Raw genomic sequence first — 15,714 nt, 5'->3', positions numbered from 1 at the left:
AATGTGTGAAGATGTATAAAACATATTGAAAACTTCAAGTATTTATAGTAGCGTCGTTTAAAATCAAATTCATTATGCTTTCGGCACTAAAAATATCTAAGTGAAAGCCATAGGACTACTGTCAAAGGGTGTATCGAATAAGATATCGTTACACTATAAAAATAACTACTTTAAAAAAACCGACTTCAAAAACGGAAAAGTAAAAAATAATTAATTACTACATATTATTCAGTTGTGTTATTCACTATATAGGTTTGAAGTCGGTGCCAAGCACTAAGCACTTATTAAACTACGCTATTTTTTGATACAAGAACTACCTATGTACTTGCAATTCAATTACATTATTCGCAATACAAAAAATTGGCTATTTTCGATACAAAAACTACACTACTCTTGGTGTAAGTCCTACGCTTATAAAGCGTGAACGATTGGCTCATTCACTCAATAAATGTGTGAAGATGTGTATATTATTACGTATTGAAAACTTCAGTCTTTTTAGTAGCTTCGTTTAAAATCAAATTCATTATGCTTTCGGCACTAAAAATAAGAACCTACTTTTCCGTTTTTGAAGTCGGTTTTTTAACGTAGTTTTAATAGTTTTTAACCTACGTAGTTTTTTTGTTTGAGTGGGAATCGCCCTAAAGTCGCTTCTGTTCAAGAGTTTACTTACCACGCTCGTCGCTTCGCTCCTCGCTACCTATTTGAATATTTACGCCGGCCGCTGACGTGACTTGCTCGCTTCGCTCGCTTGGCTAGTGCGGTAGTTCAAAAGTTAACCTAACTCGCTCGTCGCTTCGCTCCTCGCTACTTCTTTGAATATTTACGCCGGTCGCTGACGTGACTTGCTCGCTTCGCTCGCTTGGCTAGTGCGGTAGTTCAAAAGTTAACCTAACTCGCTCGTCGCTTCGCTCCTCGCTACTTCTTTGAATGTTTACGCTGGCCGTTGACGTGACTTGCTCGCTTCGCTCGCTTGGCTAGTGCGGTAGTTCAAAAGTAACCTAACTCGCTCGTCGCTTCGCTCCTCGCTACTTCTTTGAATATTTACGCACGCCGCTGACATGACTTGCTCGCTTCGCTCGCTTGGCTAGTGCGGTAGTTCAAAAGTTAACCTAACTCGCTCGTCGCTTCGCTCCTCGCTACTTCTTTGAATATTTACGCCGGCCGCTGACGTGACTTGCTCGCTTCGCTCGCTTGGCTAGTGCGGTAGTTCAAAAGTTAACCTAACTCGCTCGTCGCTTCACTCCTCGCTACTTCTTTCAATATTTACGCCGGCCGCTGCCGCGACTCGCTCGCTTCGCTCGCTTGGCTCGTGCGGTAGTTCAAAAGTTAATAAATATTTTCTACTCCGGAAGGCTGTCGACCTTCGAGGTTGCGCGGTGCGCGGGCAGCAAGCAGCCCGCGGTGCCATCTTTTTCCGTTGCTATATTCCTATTACCTTTCCTACTATGGAAATTTCCATACAAAATTTTTGAAAAAAAAAATTTCGCTTTTTACCAAAAATTTTTATATGCCTGAAAGCGGACCAGGTTTTGAAGTATTTTTTACTTAGGCGACCCCGACCTACCTGTCACCGGTTCAGAGAGCCGTTGAATTTCCTGATGTATGGAAAATGGAAACCAGGGGTCGGAGAGAGATTCTGAGTATGCAGTTTTGTAAATCTGACCGATCAGAGCACAGAAGTCAATTTTCAGACCGATCGTGAAGTAACCGGCGCCACCATCTTGCCTCAAAAAATCGGCCATTTTTGAAAAAAAAATTGCGTCAAAATTGAAATTTCTCCATTGCCCTGGTAGCACCCCATCTTCCTGATCATTTTTTAGTTCTACACCCCCCACCTATCTCGCGCCGTTTCGGAGAGCCGTCGAATTTTGCGTTGTATGAAACTCGGAAACCAGCGGTGGAAACTCGATTATGAGTATGCCAACTTAATATGCGACTCGATTAAAGCCCCTGTGCCAATTTTCAGCGCGATCGGACCAGCGATGGCCGTTTTAGAATTTGTATGGCGGCGGCCATTTTTTCCGCCATTTTGAATTTTTTTCACTATCTGTGGTAATTGCTCGAGGTCTACTACAAGTTTAGTTTGAGCACCCCAGATGTAGCTGCTACCGTTTGCGCGGGCCGTTGACCGTCTCCGCGGGCTGTGAGAAAGTTCAAAATTTCGGATTTTTCTGGATATCCTGGGAGCTGGGCGAGTATGATTGCATCATTGGTGTGTTTCTCCGTTGCGCCACCTCGTCTAAATTTACGTTTTTATGTTTGCGCCAAAAATGGAAAAATTCCAAAATCGAGCGTCCCACTATGGCTCCCTGGTAGCGTCCCAAGGTGGTGATCATTTTTAGTTCCGACACCCCCCACCCAACTCGCACCGTTTCCGCGGGCCGTTGGATTTTCCAATGTATGAAAGTTGGAAACCGGGGCCTGGAGCCACTCGAACGGGGCACCGATCGATTCGCCGGCTCGAACAGAGCACGTGTGCCAAATTTGAGACGTAAGGATTCATAAACGGCGATTTTGGCAAAGTACGGCGGCCATCTTGTTTTCGCGAAAATCCCCATTTTTCCACCACCCCTGGTAATCGCCACCAGTTCCGAGCATTTTTTGTTCAGACACCCCCCCTCCAGGTATCACCGTTTTTGCGCACCTCCAGGGGTCCACTTGGTTTTCGAAGGTGACCGAGATCGCTATATTTTTCCTCTGGTCGATCGGCGCACCTCTACACGATCACGTCTAAATCCCCCCAACTTTCCGCATAGTTTCCGAGAAAAGCGATGTCAGTGAGTCAGTGGTAGTGTAGCTTTATATATATATGATATAGATTACAATTTCCAATGACTATCAACCCAATATTGAACTAATTTACCTTTTAAAAATATTAAATATAATTAAAATTAATATTTTTTTAAGGAAAATTAATTGAATATTAGGTTGATATAAATATTAAAATTATAAAAATTTAAATCCACAGCTACAACGGCAAACTGCATTGTTACGAGCAGTACCCCATAACAACAATACTGCAAATGTTAGGACGTGCATGTCGGCCCTTAGAAGACGATCACTCAGTCGCAGTGTTAATGTGCGCAGCGCATCATAAGAGCTTCTTTACGAAATTACTGAACGACTGTCTGCCGCTTGAGGTGAGATATTAATAGGAAAAAATAACTAGAAAGAAAATAAATAAAGACTTTGGAACGGTAAAGATACCATTACTTTTTACACGTCAGCTTAAAATTACAAAAAATAGAAGAAGGTATCAAGAAGTTCACCAAGCGTTAGTGACTTAGTGCCTTGAAAATCATAAAAATGGCACAAAATATGGTTTAGTGTTCATCAAGCATAGTACTGTATTTTATCACTAGCCTCTAAAAATTTCAAAAAATAATTTTATGGGGTGTATCGATCCTTACTTGTATTACCACCACATTATTTTTATGAAAATCAAATACTTTTTTTTTCGACAATCTCAAAAAAGGATTATTTTGTGAAATTTTTAATGAATAAAAACATTTTGATCACCGGTACGATCGGATTTTTTTTATTCTTTAAAGTTTTATTTATTCGTAATGCTATAAAATTTAATGTTAATTATTTCCCAGAGTCACCTGGACCACAGACTCCACGATCACATGAACGCTGAAATAGTCACAAAAACAATAGAAAACAAGCAGGACGCGGTCGACTATTTGACATGGACGTTCCTGTACCGACGGTTAACGCAGAACCCCAATTATTATAATCTACAGGGTGTTACTCATCGGTGAGTTGGTGGTGTTTTTTTTTTTACATTTTTGGGGAATTTATATTCGGGGAGATTGTTTTTAAGGGATAGAATAAATAAATAAATAAATAAATATTATAGGACATTATTACACAAATCGACCTAGTCCCACAGTAAGCTCAATTAAGGCTTGTGTTGTGGGTACTAGGCGACGATAAATATAATATTGTTAGACGTAACTTTTGATTTAATATTTTTGTGGATGAGAAGTTGTCAATATAGTTGTCACTGTTTCCTGTCCGAACATGCTTAGCTGTCGCATACTATAAATTGCCACGTTCCTTTGTCTCGTGGCGCATTCGTAAGAATCGTGCCTAGGGGCTCTGACGCTGTTTATACGACGTTCGACCCAACTACCCTCACTTTACTAATAGTCGTTGACTAGCTGCGTTTTGTTATCAACTACCTACATCAATTAGGTAGCTGTGTAGAATCGCAGTACATTCTTATTACATTTCAAACTAATATTTAACCCTCTCGCATATTTTATTTCTTACAATATTTAATAAATACATATATAGATAATAACACCCAGACCCAAGAACAAATAATTAATTATAATATTTAATTCTTAATAACAAGAATGGTTGGAAAGTGAAAGTATTATGTTTATATTAATACGAAGTAACACATACTTTTATAAAATAACGAAACTCTAGATGTCTCTGGGCTCTATCAGTAGAATGTATCTTGCCAATAATTTTGCGATAGAAAATAAGACATACAATGATTGTATATTTGTAAATAAATCGGAGTTTATAATAAAGTAATGTTTTTATCACGTCTTAAAATTTTAATACGTAAGTATTGGACAAATGGCTGTTTTCTGAATTGAATATTTGACGTTAAGAACGTCTCAAATTATACTTAAATGCTGCTTAAGTATTCCAATTGTTGGTTAAAAATTGTTGATTCCAATTAGTTACGACTTATATTTATTACTACAAGTATTATCTGTTCTTTGTGACTGACCGGTTGGCTTGGTTGGTAGTGGCCCTGCCTTCCAAGTCAGAGGTCGTGGGTTCGATTCCCACCCGGGGCAAATATTTGTGTGATGAACATAGATGTTTGCTCTGTGTCTGGGTGTTAATTATCTATATAAGTATTTATTTAAAATTATATATGTATGTTTATCAGCCATCTGGTTTCCATAACACAAGCGAAAAGCTTATGTATGGGATCAGATCGTGCCGTGTGTGAAAATTGTCCTGAAATATTTATTTATTTGCTTACTTGTAAATTCCCAAGTAAATAATCCTAATTTCTCATACCAGGCACCTTTCGGACCATTTATCGGAACTGGTCGAAACGACGCTCACGGACCTGGAGCAGTCCAAGTGCATCGCGATCGAGGACGAGATGGACGTGCAGCCGCTCAACTTGGGCATGATCGCGTCATACTACTACATCAACTATACCACTATTGGTGAGATTTTTGGGGAAATGTAGGGGGCAGTGGAAAATTTTAGGCTAGGTTCCTGGGAGACGGGAAAATTTGGCCTTTTCGTGTGATATGTAGGCTGGATTCTGGGGATTCGGGAAAATTAGGCACTTTTAAAGATACCAGTTTTCCCAATATTGGTGAGATTTTAGGAAAATGTAGCCTAAGTTCTGGGGAAGTAGGAAAATTTGTGTTTTCTATAGTATGTATGTAGCCTGGATTCTGGGAAGTCGGGAAAATTTGCCATTTTTAACCGACTTGAGGTTTTAGCCGAAATGTTGGCTGGATTCTGGGGATTCGGGAAAATTAGAGACTTTTAAAGATATCATTGGTGAGATTATGGGAAAAAGTAGGCTAGTTCCTGGGAAAATTTTTAGAGTTTAATTTGTCCTTTGGTTGAATACGCTCACGGACCTGGAGCAATCTTTACAGACCTTAATATTATGCAAGAATACGTTTAAAAACAATGTCTTTTTCTTATTTTACAGAACTTTTCAGTTTATCCCTTACATCCAAAACGAAGATACGTGGTCTACTCGAGATCATATCCTCCGCGGCGGAATACTCGGAGCTGTGCATACGACATCGCGAGGAGAACATCATCAAAGCGCTGGCTGCTAAGTGAGTGTAGTTTTAGTTGTTATAAATAAATAACATAAATGTTTTGGAGTTTAGGAATTGGTAACTTAGGTAAAAGGTCCCTTATCTCTAAAATTTGTCGAAATCAGATCTGCAGTCATTGATAAAAAAACACCGCCTACATCACTTATGTTCAACCGCTCAACATACGTCATGTGACGTATGTTGAGCGGTATTTTTTAATGGTTTTAAAGTGAAACGCATCAAACATGCCTTCGTGTGTGTTACGATATTGCACAAATAATACGGAAAAGTGCAAAGGAATAACTTTCATCGTTAAGTACCTAACTAAATAATAATTTTTAAAACTTAGAGCAAAAAAATGGCGCACAGATTTTGTTCGTGGTGTCTCCTCCATACGTAGTAATATTATCTCAATGTCTGCAGTATAATATTTAAAATTTTAATATTATTTAAAAAGAGAATGATTTATTTGGTTTAATAAGTTAATTTTAGTGACAAAAGAAAGAATTGTTTTTTAGCTTGAATAGTAATAGATTATCAATGAAAAAATTTGCAAGTAAAAGTTCCTTTTGGTATTTAAATAAATCCCGTTGCTATGAAACCATACTACGTTAAAAAACCCCGTTACTAAGTAAACATACCCCGTTGCTAAGTAATCAACCCGTCTCCATGGAAACAAACTATGGCCATATAAACAACCCATTACCATGACAACGCAGGGTGTCGCACAAGCTCTGTTACTATGCTTTATTCCCGTTACAATACAAATAAGCCAGTCGCCATATAAACAACCGGTTGCCATGACAACGCAGGGTGCCGCACAAGCCGACGAGCAGCGGCGGTGGAACAGTGAAGTACAACGAGCCGCAAGTGAAGGCGCACGTGCTGCTGCAGGCGCACCTCTCGCGCACGCAGCTGCCGGCCGAGCTGCACGCCGACACGGCGCTCGTCGTTACCAAGGTGATAAACAGACATACAAACACACACACACAAAAAACCGAGACTTTAGTGTTTACATACAAACGGAGACATTCATTTTAGTGCTGACAAACAGACGGATACATTCACTTTAGTGCTGACGAACAGACGCATACATTCACTTTAGTGCCGACGTACAGATGCAGACATTCACTTTAGTGCTGACATACAGACGCAGACATTCGCTCTCGAAGACGGAGACATTCACTTTAGTGTTGACATACAGATGGAGACATTCACTTTAGTGTTGATAAACAGACGGAGACATTCACCTCAGTGCTGATAGACAGAGACATTCACTTTAGAGCTGACACACAGACGCAGACACTTTAGAGACATTTTTTATAATATGTATGAATAACATTTAATTATTATTTCCCCAGGCGATCCGTCTGATCCAAGCGTGCGTGGACGTGGTGTCGAGCAGCGGCTGGCTGTCGCCCGCCGTGGCCGCCATGGAGCTGGCGCAGATGGTGACGCAGGCGATGTGGGCCAAGGACTCGTACCTGCGCCAGCTGCCGCACTTCACCGCGGAGCTGGTGCAGCGCTGCGCGGACAAGGTGCGTTCTGGTGGTCTGGTCGCGGGTCTGCCGGTCTGGTCGCGGGTCTGGTCTGGTCGGGAGCTGGCGCAGATGGTGACGCAGGCGATGTGGGCCAAGGACTCGTACCTGCGCCAGCTGCCGCACTTCACCGCGGAGCTGGTGCAGCGCTGCGCGGACAAGGTGCGTTCTGGTGGTCTGGTCGCGGGTCTGCCGGTCTGGTCGCGGGTCTGGTCTGGTCGAGCGTCTGCCAGTCTAGTCGCGGGTCTGGTCAGGTCGAACGTCTGCCGTTCTGTTCGCTGGTTGAACGATTGCCGGTCTGGTAGCAGGACTGGTCTGGTCTGGTCTAACGTCTGCAGGTCTGGCGGTCTGACGTCTCCCTCTTCTACTCCGCTTGAAATGGAGATCTGACTATTTATATCTGTATTTTGTTTGTACCTATTCCCGTATGCATATCTACACCTACACCTTTATCTTTAGCGATAATAACACTTGTTTACCATATTTATACCTAAAACAGTAAATTTTATACCTTTTTCTGTACCACACTAGCATATGATCTGGTACTTGCAACCGTATCTACTTGCTACCTATATTCATACCTATACCTACACCGATATACCATACCAATCATTTCTCTTTTCAAAGTATCTATTTTATACCCATACCCATACCTCTACTTATACATATACCTATACCGTACCAACTAGTACCTCTTTCTCCTGTATTCATTTTATATCCATACCCATACCTATATACCTATACCACAGAATACATAATAGTAGCTAAACGCTACAGAACGGACACTCTCCGCCTCCCGCCAAAATTAAACACTTACCTCACCCCGCGCGATCAGTCTAAAAATGGTCCACATTTTTCTACAGGGACGATACTCAACGAAGATTGACAACATTAATCAAATTGACGTAAAGTAATTTATATTTTGGATTTGTGATTATCGTTTTTCGTAGAAAATGGTTAGATATTGTGCTGTTTACGGATGTATTTCATCAGAAAAACGCGAATTTTTTTTTACGCCAGTCACAAATGTGCCAACCATAAAGCGTTACACACACATTTGCAGTCTCTACAGTGTGACTGTCAAAACGATAATTTTGTATGGAGTGTCCGGGGTGTGGTTGTACCAAACACCAACCAGTACCTATTGTGTTACCTTTTTGACCTGTATTTTATACCTGTACCTGTTCCAGGGTGTGGAAACTGTGTTCGACGTGATGGAACTCGAGGACACTGCAAGAGCGAAGCTGCTGCAGCTGTCTGCAAGCGAGATGGCTGATGTTGCCAGATTCTGTAATAGATACCCTAATGTGGAACTGAATTATGAGGTAAGGGCCGATTTTTCAATGCTTGGATAAAACTTATCCGTCCATTAAAGTATTACACGATAATATTAAAATGTCACGTAAACTGTCAAATACGGGCAATCAGAATACGTTTTTAAAATGGTAGTTTTATACATTATTCGACGAATAAGTTTTATCCAAGCATTGAAAAATCGGCCCTAAATCTACTATATAAAAATAATACATAGTTAAAAAAAACTAAAAAACACGCTTTTTGCAAATTTAAAAATGGAATAATTTTATCAAAAAGTGTATTGTCATCGGTCCTCAATAAATCTACAAAGTTTGAACGAAATCTGGCCGTTTAAAGTGGGTCAAAATCGCGCCCAAAGAAGTCGGTTACAAACAAACATACAGGTGAAGCTAATAAAAAGCGTGTAATAAGTCGGGTTTTCCTTCCTGACGCTATAACTCCAGAACGCACGAACCGATTTCCACGGTTTTGCATTCGTTGGAAAGGTCTCGGGCTCCGTGAGGTTTATAGCAAAGAAAAATCTGATGGCCAAACGGAGTTCGCCTGGTTTGCTAGTATGTTTATAAGTATAAGACTTTAATAGATGTTAAAAAAATTCAGCCTTTTTCAACAATTTTTAAAACTTTAGCAGCCACTTTTAAGAAAAAGTCGATCATTTCATTCATTCTGACTGACTGGTTGGCTTGGTTGGTAGTGGCCCTGCCTTCCAAGCCAGAGGTCGTGGGTTCGATTCCCAACCAGGGCAAATATTTCTGTGATGAAATAAAAGAAAGAATGTAATTAAAAAATGCCTATAATTATTGTTTTTTTAGGTGAAAGACGAGCGTCGTCTGCGAGTCGGCAAACCGATAGTGGTCGAAGTGTCCCTAGAGAGAGAAGATGACGTCGTCGGACCTGTTATAGCGCCTTTCTTCCCGCAGGTGAGGAATAATCACTACATAGTATAAAATAAAGTCGCTTTCTCTGTCCCTATGTCTGCTTAAATGTACGCTTAAATCTTTAAAACTACGCGACGGATTTTGATGCTGTTTTTTTAAATAGATAGAGTGATTCAAGAGGAAGGTTTTAGTATATAATTTATAAAGTTTTAGACAAAGCAGACGAAGCCGCGAGCCGAAAGCTAGTTAACTATAAAAATGATATTTAAAATGTATATTGTTGTGTGATCAAATATGTGTACGATCTTCAAAAGAACTAAAAGTAAAATATAGCATCTAGATGTAATAGATATTTTGTATGTAGTGTTAATAAAAAGGCAAGTTTTCGGCAAATATCGTAAAAAAATATTTTTTTGGGAGATAGGTTAAACATCAACGATAAAAAACTATCCTATGTCCTTTCTCTGGTCTCAAAGTATCCCTGTACCAAATTTCATGTATAATTTATACTTGCATTGTTACCTCTGATAAAACTGCATTTTATTGTTTAGATTTTTTAAAGAAACACAATTTACTTGTTACACTTTTATTAAAATTTTTATGATAATAACTACGACCGTTAAATCATCGTCACCCATCGTCACCTGACGATGATGTAACAATACCGATTGTAGTAAAATTATCGAAACTAATCTATGTTATATGCCGTATTTTCATTTATATAATAAAATGTGTTTTTTTTTTCATAGAAACGTGAAGAAGGCTGGTGGGTAGTGATCGGCGATCCAAAATCGAACACCCTCCTCTCCATCAAGCGTGTTTCCCTCGGGAGATCGGCTCGAGTTCGACTCGACTTCGTGTGCGGGTCTGCGGGCGAACATACATACACACTGTACTTTATGTCAGACGCTTATCTGGGGGCCGATCAGGAGTACAAGTTTACTGTGGACGTGGAAGATGCTAGAAGTGATAGTGAATCGGATTAATTAGTTGTGTAATGATAGAAATAAATGATTGAACATATTTTGTGGGCGTTTTATTCCATTTTTCCCAATTTAAAAGTCCCTATCGATATATTAACAACAAACAGACATAACTAACATAGCAACTTAACGCTAAAATGACACTTAATTTGAGCAAACACAAAACCAACTTGCACTAAAATGACATTTCATTTCAATAGTCAGTAAACCAACTTGCACTCAATTAACACCGAATTTTAATATTTACAAAACTACTTACAATAAAATGACACTTAATTTCAATAATATATAAACCAACATACACTAAAGTGACACTTCATTCCTAACCACTAACACTTTACACTAAAATAACACCTAACATCAATCCTCACTAGAATGACACATCTAGAACACTGTAGATGTGGAAGATGCGAGGAGCGATAGTAAATCAGAATAATTAGTTTACAATAAATGATTGAAGACATAAGGTTGTTTTATTTCATTTTAATTGTCCTCTTAATAAACGTAGATAAAGAAATATAATCTAAAACAATAGTCGCTAATCACACTGTCACTTAACAAATAACAGTAACGCTAACAGATGGCTAACAGTAACAGTGACTGCGAAATCTATTGCGCCAGCGTATTTTTTAGCTTATCTAGATAGAGCTATCAAAGCCGTGTCATCTCATTTTGTATTTTACGCTTGTCACTGACAGCTATTTAACGTTAACAATAGCTTCCGGTAAACATAAAACCATTTTAATTTTTATACTAAAAGGAAACCAAACATAATTTAGTCATGACAAGCAAATAGCGGTCCGCCCCGGCTTCACTCGTGCATGTTTACGATTTCTCTTCATAAAAACAATATTCAAAACTTCAAGGAATATTATTAAAAAAAATATCGATTCAGCCGTTCTTGAGTTACGCGCTTACCTGCGCTTACCAACACATTTTGCGATTAATTTTTATATTACAAATATACAATATGTATATGTATTTCAATTTAAAAAATTAGATTTATCATTCTCATGCTAAGTTCTTATGTATATAGATAGCATTTAAATGCTATAAAACCAAATACATATTCAGATACCTAATCATGTAATATTTATGGAGATAAAACATTGGAAAGGGGAAAAATGAAATTTCACATAAAATTGCCATCAATTACATATAAAACTACAGATCCGATATTGACCATTCACCATCACATAAACGGGACATTAAAAAAGCGCCAGCGCCAGCAACCCATAATAAAATTGGAGTGTCTGTTTGTAATATTAAAATATTTGCTTTTTACAAATTGCTTGGATCCCAAAAAGCTCACCCACAAAATACATGTGTTTGAGAAAAGTTATTTGACCGCGAAAAACTTTAAATTCATACAATCATACAAGCCGCTTGTTTCGTAGTTTCCGCTTGGAGAAAATATTGTTTTTGAGCAAACAACTTTAATGAGTTCAACCTGTGACTTCAATAAATGGAAAAGGATGTTGGGAATTCGAACGTTGGTATCTTCTTTTTCGATACATTGATAATTGCATCGATACTCACGATTCCTCATCAATCAACGCAATCGAGTCAAACTGTCAAGTATCGACTGTCAAAATCACGTCAAAAATCAAAATGATAACAACTGACATCAAAACAAGAAAACAGATAAACAGATGTGAAAACGGTGAATTTTATTGAAAACAAACATTGAGACTTTTCATATAATTAAATAACTTACAAAGTAGAATAAATTATATGCACAGCCGACAGCGTAGTTATTTTTAATCATGTCTAAAACGGCTAATGTTGTGGACGGCGAAGCTTCGGAATCCGATTCAGAGGTGGAAGTAGGATTGTCTCCAGTAAGTTTTACTTAACAGTTTACTCAATATTTATTTATTTAAATGCAAATGCATTATCAGTTTGCCCTTATTTTTAATATTTACAATGAACTTCTCTATTCATTTTTTTTTTAATATGAATAATATTCAGAAATCTAATTCTTGTTAATTATTTATTTACTGTTGAAATCAGATAGATTCAAGAATGGAATTTTTAACCTTGATTAACTAATTATGTTCGTAACAATATTTTAAACACTTTTTAACTTTTTAGGACTTGTCAACGAAAATTAAAGGATTTGTAATATCAGGAGAAGCACCAGAATCAGATGATGGTAAGACTCAAGAATTTTAACCGTGTAAAGTGGGTTAAAAGTAAAATTAATTAATTGATTAATTATTCGCGAAAATTTTCTTTTTTTTTAATCCATGTTTTCTTATTTAGTTCAAATTAACCTTGTTACACAATAATGTTATGCGCTATGAATTGAATTTTTTAATAATTTTTGTGTTATAACTTGGCAATTTTCGTTACAGAATCACAGTTACAATCGAATGACAACAGTGAGCTAGATGCTCCACTACACATATCTATGTATCCTCCAGCCTCTCCCACAAGAATGATGTACAAATCTTTGTTGCATCAAAAATTATGTATGTAAAAAATTTCACTCATTTACATTGAGTTACATGTACTATGTAATTAATACCTCAATGCTCATTTAGTTTTTTTTAATCTAGTAATGATGTGATGATGTTCTCATTCAATGAATAAACTATGTTTTAAGTCTTTTTGTAATAAATTGTTTTTATAATTGTTTGACATTTTTATTACTCATAGACTAAATTAATAGTTAAAAATAAAAAAAACAATATCTACTTATATAATTTTTATTTCAGGGGAATGCAATGTATCATTACAAGCCACATTAGAGGGCTTGGTTAAACACACTACAGAGATATCAGTGGATAAATTGACCAAAGCTGATAAAACTCTGCTTAATGTACAGGTAATATAATATTTTACTATGAATTTGTTTGTTTATATGGTTTCACATCTCAACTTGTGACCTGATTTTATTGAAATTTCGAGTAAAGATGAAGATGAAGTTCAGGGATGTGATATAGATCCCCATTTTTCTGTCATGTGTTCTTAAGAATTATTTTTACTTTGTACACGTGAAAAAGCTAGTATTTCTATGTCTTATATGTTTTTCTGGTATTTAAGCTACAATACTGCCAAGTATCACCAAAATCCATTCTGTAGTTTTGACATGAGTAATAATAAACAGGCATCAAAATTACGAATGATAAATTGAGTTTTTTTTACAGGAAAGTATAAGAGCTACAAACGCATCATTGACTTTAGCAAGAGCAAGATTGAAGCAAATCAATTCTGAGCTAGAAAAAGTCAACTGTCACACAGCTCTACCTAATGTTAAGATAAAATAGTTTTAAAGAATGCATTCCAAAAGAAATATGTTTATATTTTTGAAAGTGGTTAAAATAAATTTGTTACATTTTGAATTTGTTTTATTTAAATATTTCGTTTTTTCCTGTAACCTTATAATATGGTAAAATGACTTGCTGAGGCCACTGCTTTGTTAAATCTAATGGCCCTATTTTTTAAATAAGTATTCATAGTTATTTTATAAACCATAGATTACTAAATATTAGTTACTATGTCTAAAACCATTAATACAATGTGTGCAAAGTGTGTTAGAATCGGTTTAATAGTTTCAAAGATGCCAGAGTATTTTATAAAAGTCTGAGTATAGAAATTTCTATGAATTTAGATTTTTGAACACATTATCATCCAGATGTCAAGCAGTGTTAAACTTACGAATAAAGATATTTTCTAGCGTGAAAATGTAATTCAATGGACATGAAATATGGGATGGAAAAAGGCTGGGAGCTTAGGAATAAATAAAACACCATAAATATAATAAAAATTGTTTTATTAATTATCCTAACACACCGACAACACCTTTATATACAATATCAAAAACCGCTACACAGTAAAGATTTAAAGCCAGGCAAATACGATCGCTTCACAACTTTGAGCATGAAGATTTGTTTTTTTTTTATTCCCTCACAGATAACATTTTTTGTATAATTAAAATATCTATTTTTTATTTATGGCAATAATTATGTATCTCGTGTATTTGTACAACCATAGATAGTAGAACACATGTCGAAGCGATCGTAAAAGGCCGCGCAAAAAATTCCGAGAATTAATTGACAGATGATTTTTTTTAAATAACGATTTAAAGCCAAGGAACAACTTTTTTTTTTTGTTTGAGCTAGTAGAAGCAATAGAGATATAATTGTATTTTTCTCAAAGCTACGCTATTTTGTTTAAAAATGTACAGATTGTTGATTAGTTTTTACATAATATTTTAAGTGAGAAGGGCACATAAAACAAATACTTGTGAAAAAAACACATTATATATAATATAGAAATAGTAGAGCAAATTATCATTATATTGACATGCATTAAAACCTGACCTTTGTAATAAAATGAAATTATTAAAAAGAGCAACTATGGAGTTTCTTGCCGGTTCTTCTCCATAGATACTGCGAATCGCGATCGAAGAAGTCTTATTGAATAAATAAATGTTTGAGTTTGAAAGTAATGAAGAAACGTGAATAAAGATTATTGTATTATGTAAAAATAAATCAACACGAAAATGGTACAAATATTAAGTAATCTCATCTTACAGGCACGACATTTTTTTTTTCTTTTGATAATCGAAAAACAATTTTGAGGTGGCAAAACCGAAAACAATACTTATTTAAATTTAGTCTTCTCATAATAAAAATACGTACGATTATTTCAATTTATTTAATCAAATATACATTTATCTTTTAGAGGATTTTCAGTACCATAGAATTTTTTATTTTTTATTTTTATCGTAGATGTAGGTTTTTAAGCTAGACGACATAATCAAGAAATATAAAAATAATACTTGTGAAACAATATTTTATTGTACATTAAAAATGGCTTTGATTTAAAACAAATAAAACCAGAGAAGAAGGAAAATAGAGCATACCAAAGTATTATTATATACATATATTTTTTATATTTCAAAAAAAATTTTTCGCCTAGATTAAAAATACTTTAAAAGTAAGGTACATTGATTTTTTAATAATTTTTATTTTGACAAATCCATGGCAACACAACCACGTTATAATAAAAATACTTTACGGTACGATAAAAAAAATCGTAAAAACCGATACTTTAACGATTATTATTATTTACGATTCGATAAATTTTTCAATACTTAGATAGTTTTTTGAAAAGGAGATTCATTACATAAGAAAACAGATAAGCGAGTAACAAATCAACCTAA

The 15,714-nt window shown here is 36.3% G+C and overlaps 2 protein-coding genes across 2 annotated transcripts in view; both read left to right on the top strand.

Moving 5' to 3' along the window:
• Brr2 (U5 small nuclear ribonucleoprotein l(3)72Ab) overlaps positions 1-10,581 on the top strand; it is a 61,603-nt gene extending 51,022 nt beyond the window's left edge. Inside the window, exons 34-42 of the mRNA XM_090117910.1 lie at positions 2,969-3,140; positions 3,600-3,760; positions 5,056-5,207; positions 5,711-5,843; positions 6,638-6,785; positions 7,187-7,525; positions 8,554-8,688; positions 9,493-9,600; positions 10,308-10,581. Coding sequence (XP_089974036.1) covers positions 2,969-3,140; positions 3,600-3,760; positions 5,056-5,207; positions 5,711-5,843; positions 6,638-6,785; positions 7,187-7,525; positions 8,554-8,688; positions 9,493-9,600; positions 10,308-10,544 — 1,585 coding nt within the window. The 3' untranslated portion in view covers positions 10,545-10,581. The remainder of the gene's footprint in view (positions 1-2,968; positions 3,141-3,599; positions 3,761-5,055; positions 5,208-5,710; positions 5,844-6,637; positions 6,786-7,186; positions 7,526-8,553; positions 8,689-9,492; positions 9,601-10,307) is intronic.
• A 1,617-nt stretch (positions 10,582-12,198) lies between these two features.
• Positions 12,199-13,888, top strand: Blos3 (Biogenesis of lysosome-related organelles complex 1, subunit 3). The gene is made up of 5 exons (XM_090118280.1): positions 12,199-12,382; positions 12,636-12,696; positions 12,899-13,015; positions 13,262-13,371; positions 13,694-13,888. Exons 1-5 carry the CDS (start codon positions 12,308-12,310, stop codon positions 13,811-13,813), a joined length of 483 nt encoding a protein of 160 aa, XP_089974406.1. The 5' UTR covers positions 12,199-12,307; the 3' UTR covers positions 13,814-13,888.
• Positions 13,889-15,714: the final 1,826 nt, after the last annotated feature.

Source organism: Colias eurytheme, chromosome 29 (assembly GCF_061535395.1).
Source record: "Colias eurytheme isolate Ceu_HAF_F1 chromosome 29, ilColEury1 Martin Lab GWU primary, whole genome shotgun sequence".
Taxonomy (NCBI): domain Eukaryota; kingdom Metazoa; phylum Arthropoda; class Insecta; order Lepidoptera; family Pieridae; genus Colias; species Colias eurytheme.
The sequence above is the reverse complement of the archived record's forward strand: the minus strand, read 5'-3'. Positions and strand labels throughout refer to the sequence as shown.

Excerpts from the sequence above, each read along its gene's own strand:
- Blos3 (XM_090118280.1), top strand. The coding sequence starts at position 12,308 with ATGTCTAAAACGGCTAATGTTGTGGACGGCGAAGCTTCGGAATCCGAT. Across the intron at positions 12,697-12,898 it reads AGCACCAGAATCAGATGATG|AATCACAGTTACAATCGAAT; the intron begins GTAAGACTCAAG and ends TTTTCGTTACAG. Across the intron at positions 13,016-13,261 it reads TTTGTTGCATCAAAAATTAT|GGGAATGCAATGTATCATTA; the intron begins GTATGTAAAAAA and ends TTTTTATTTCAG.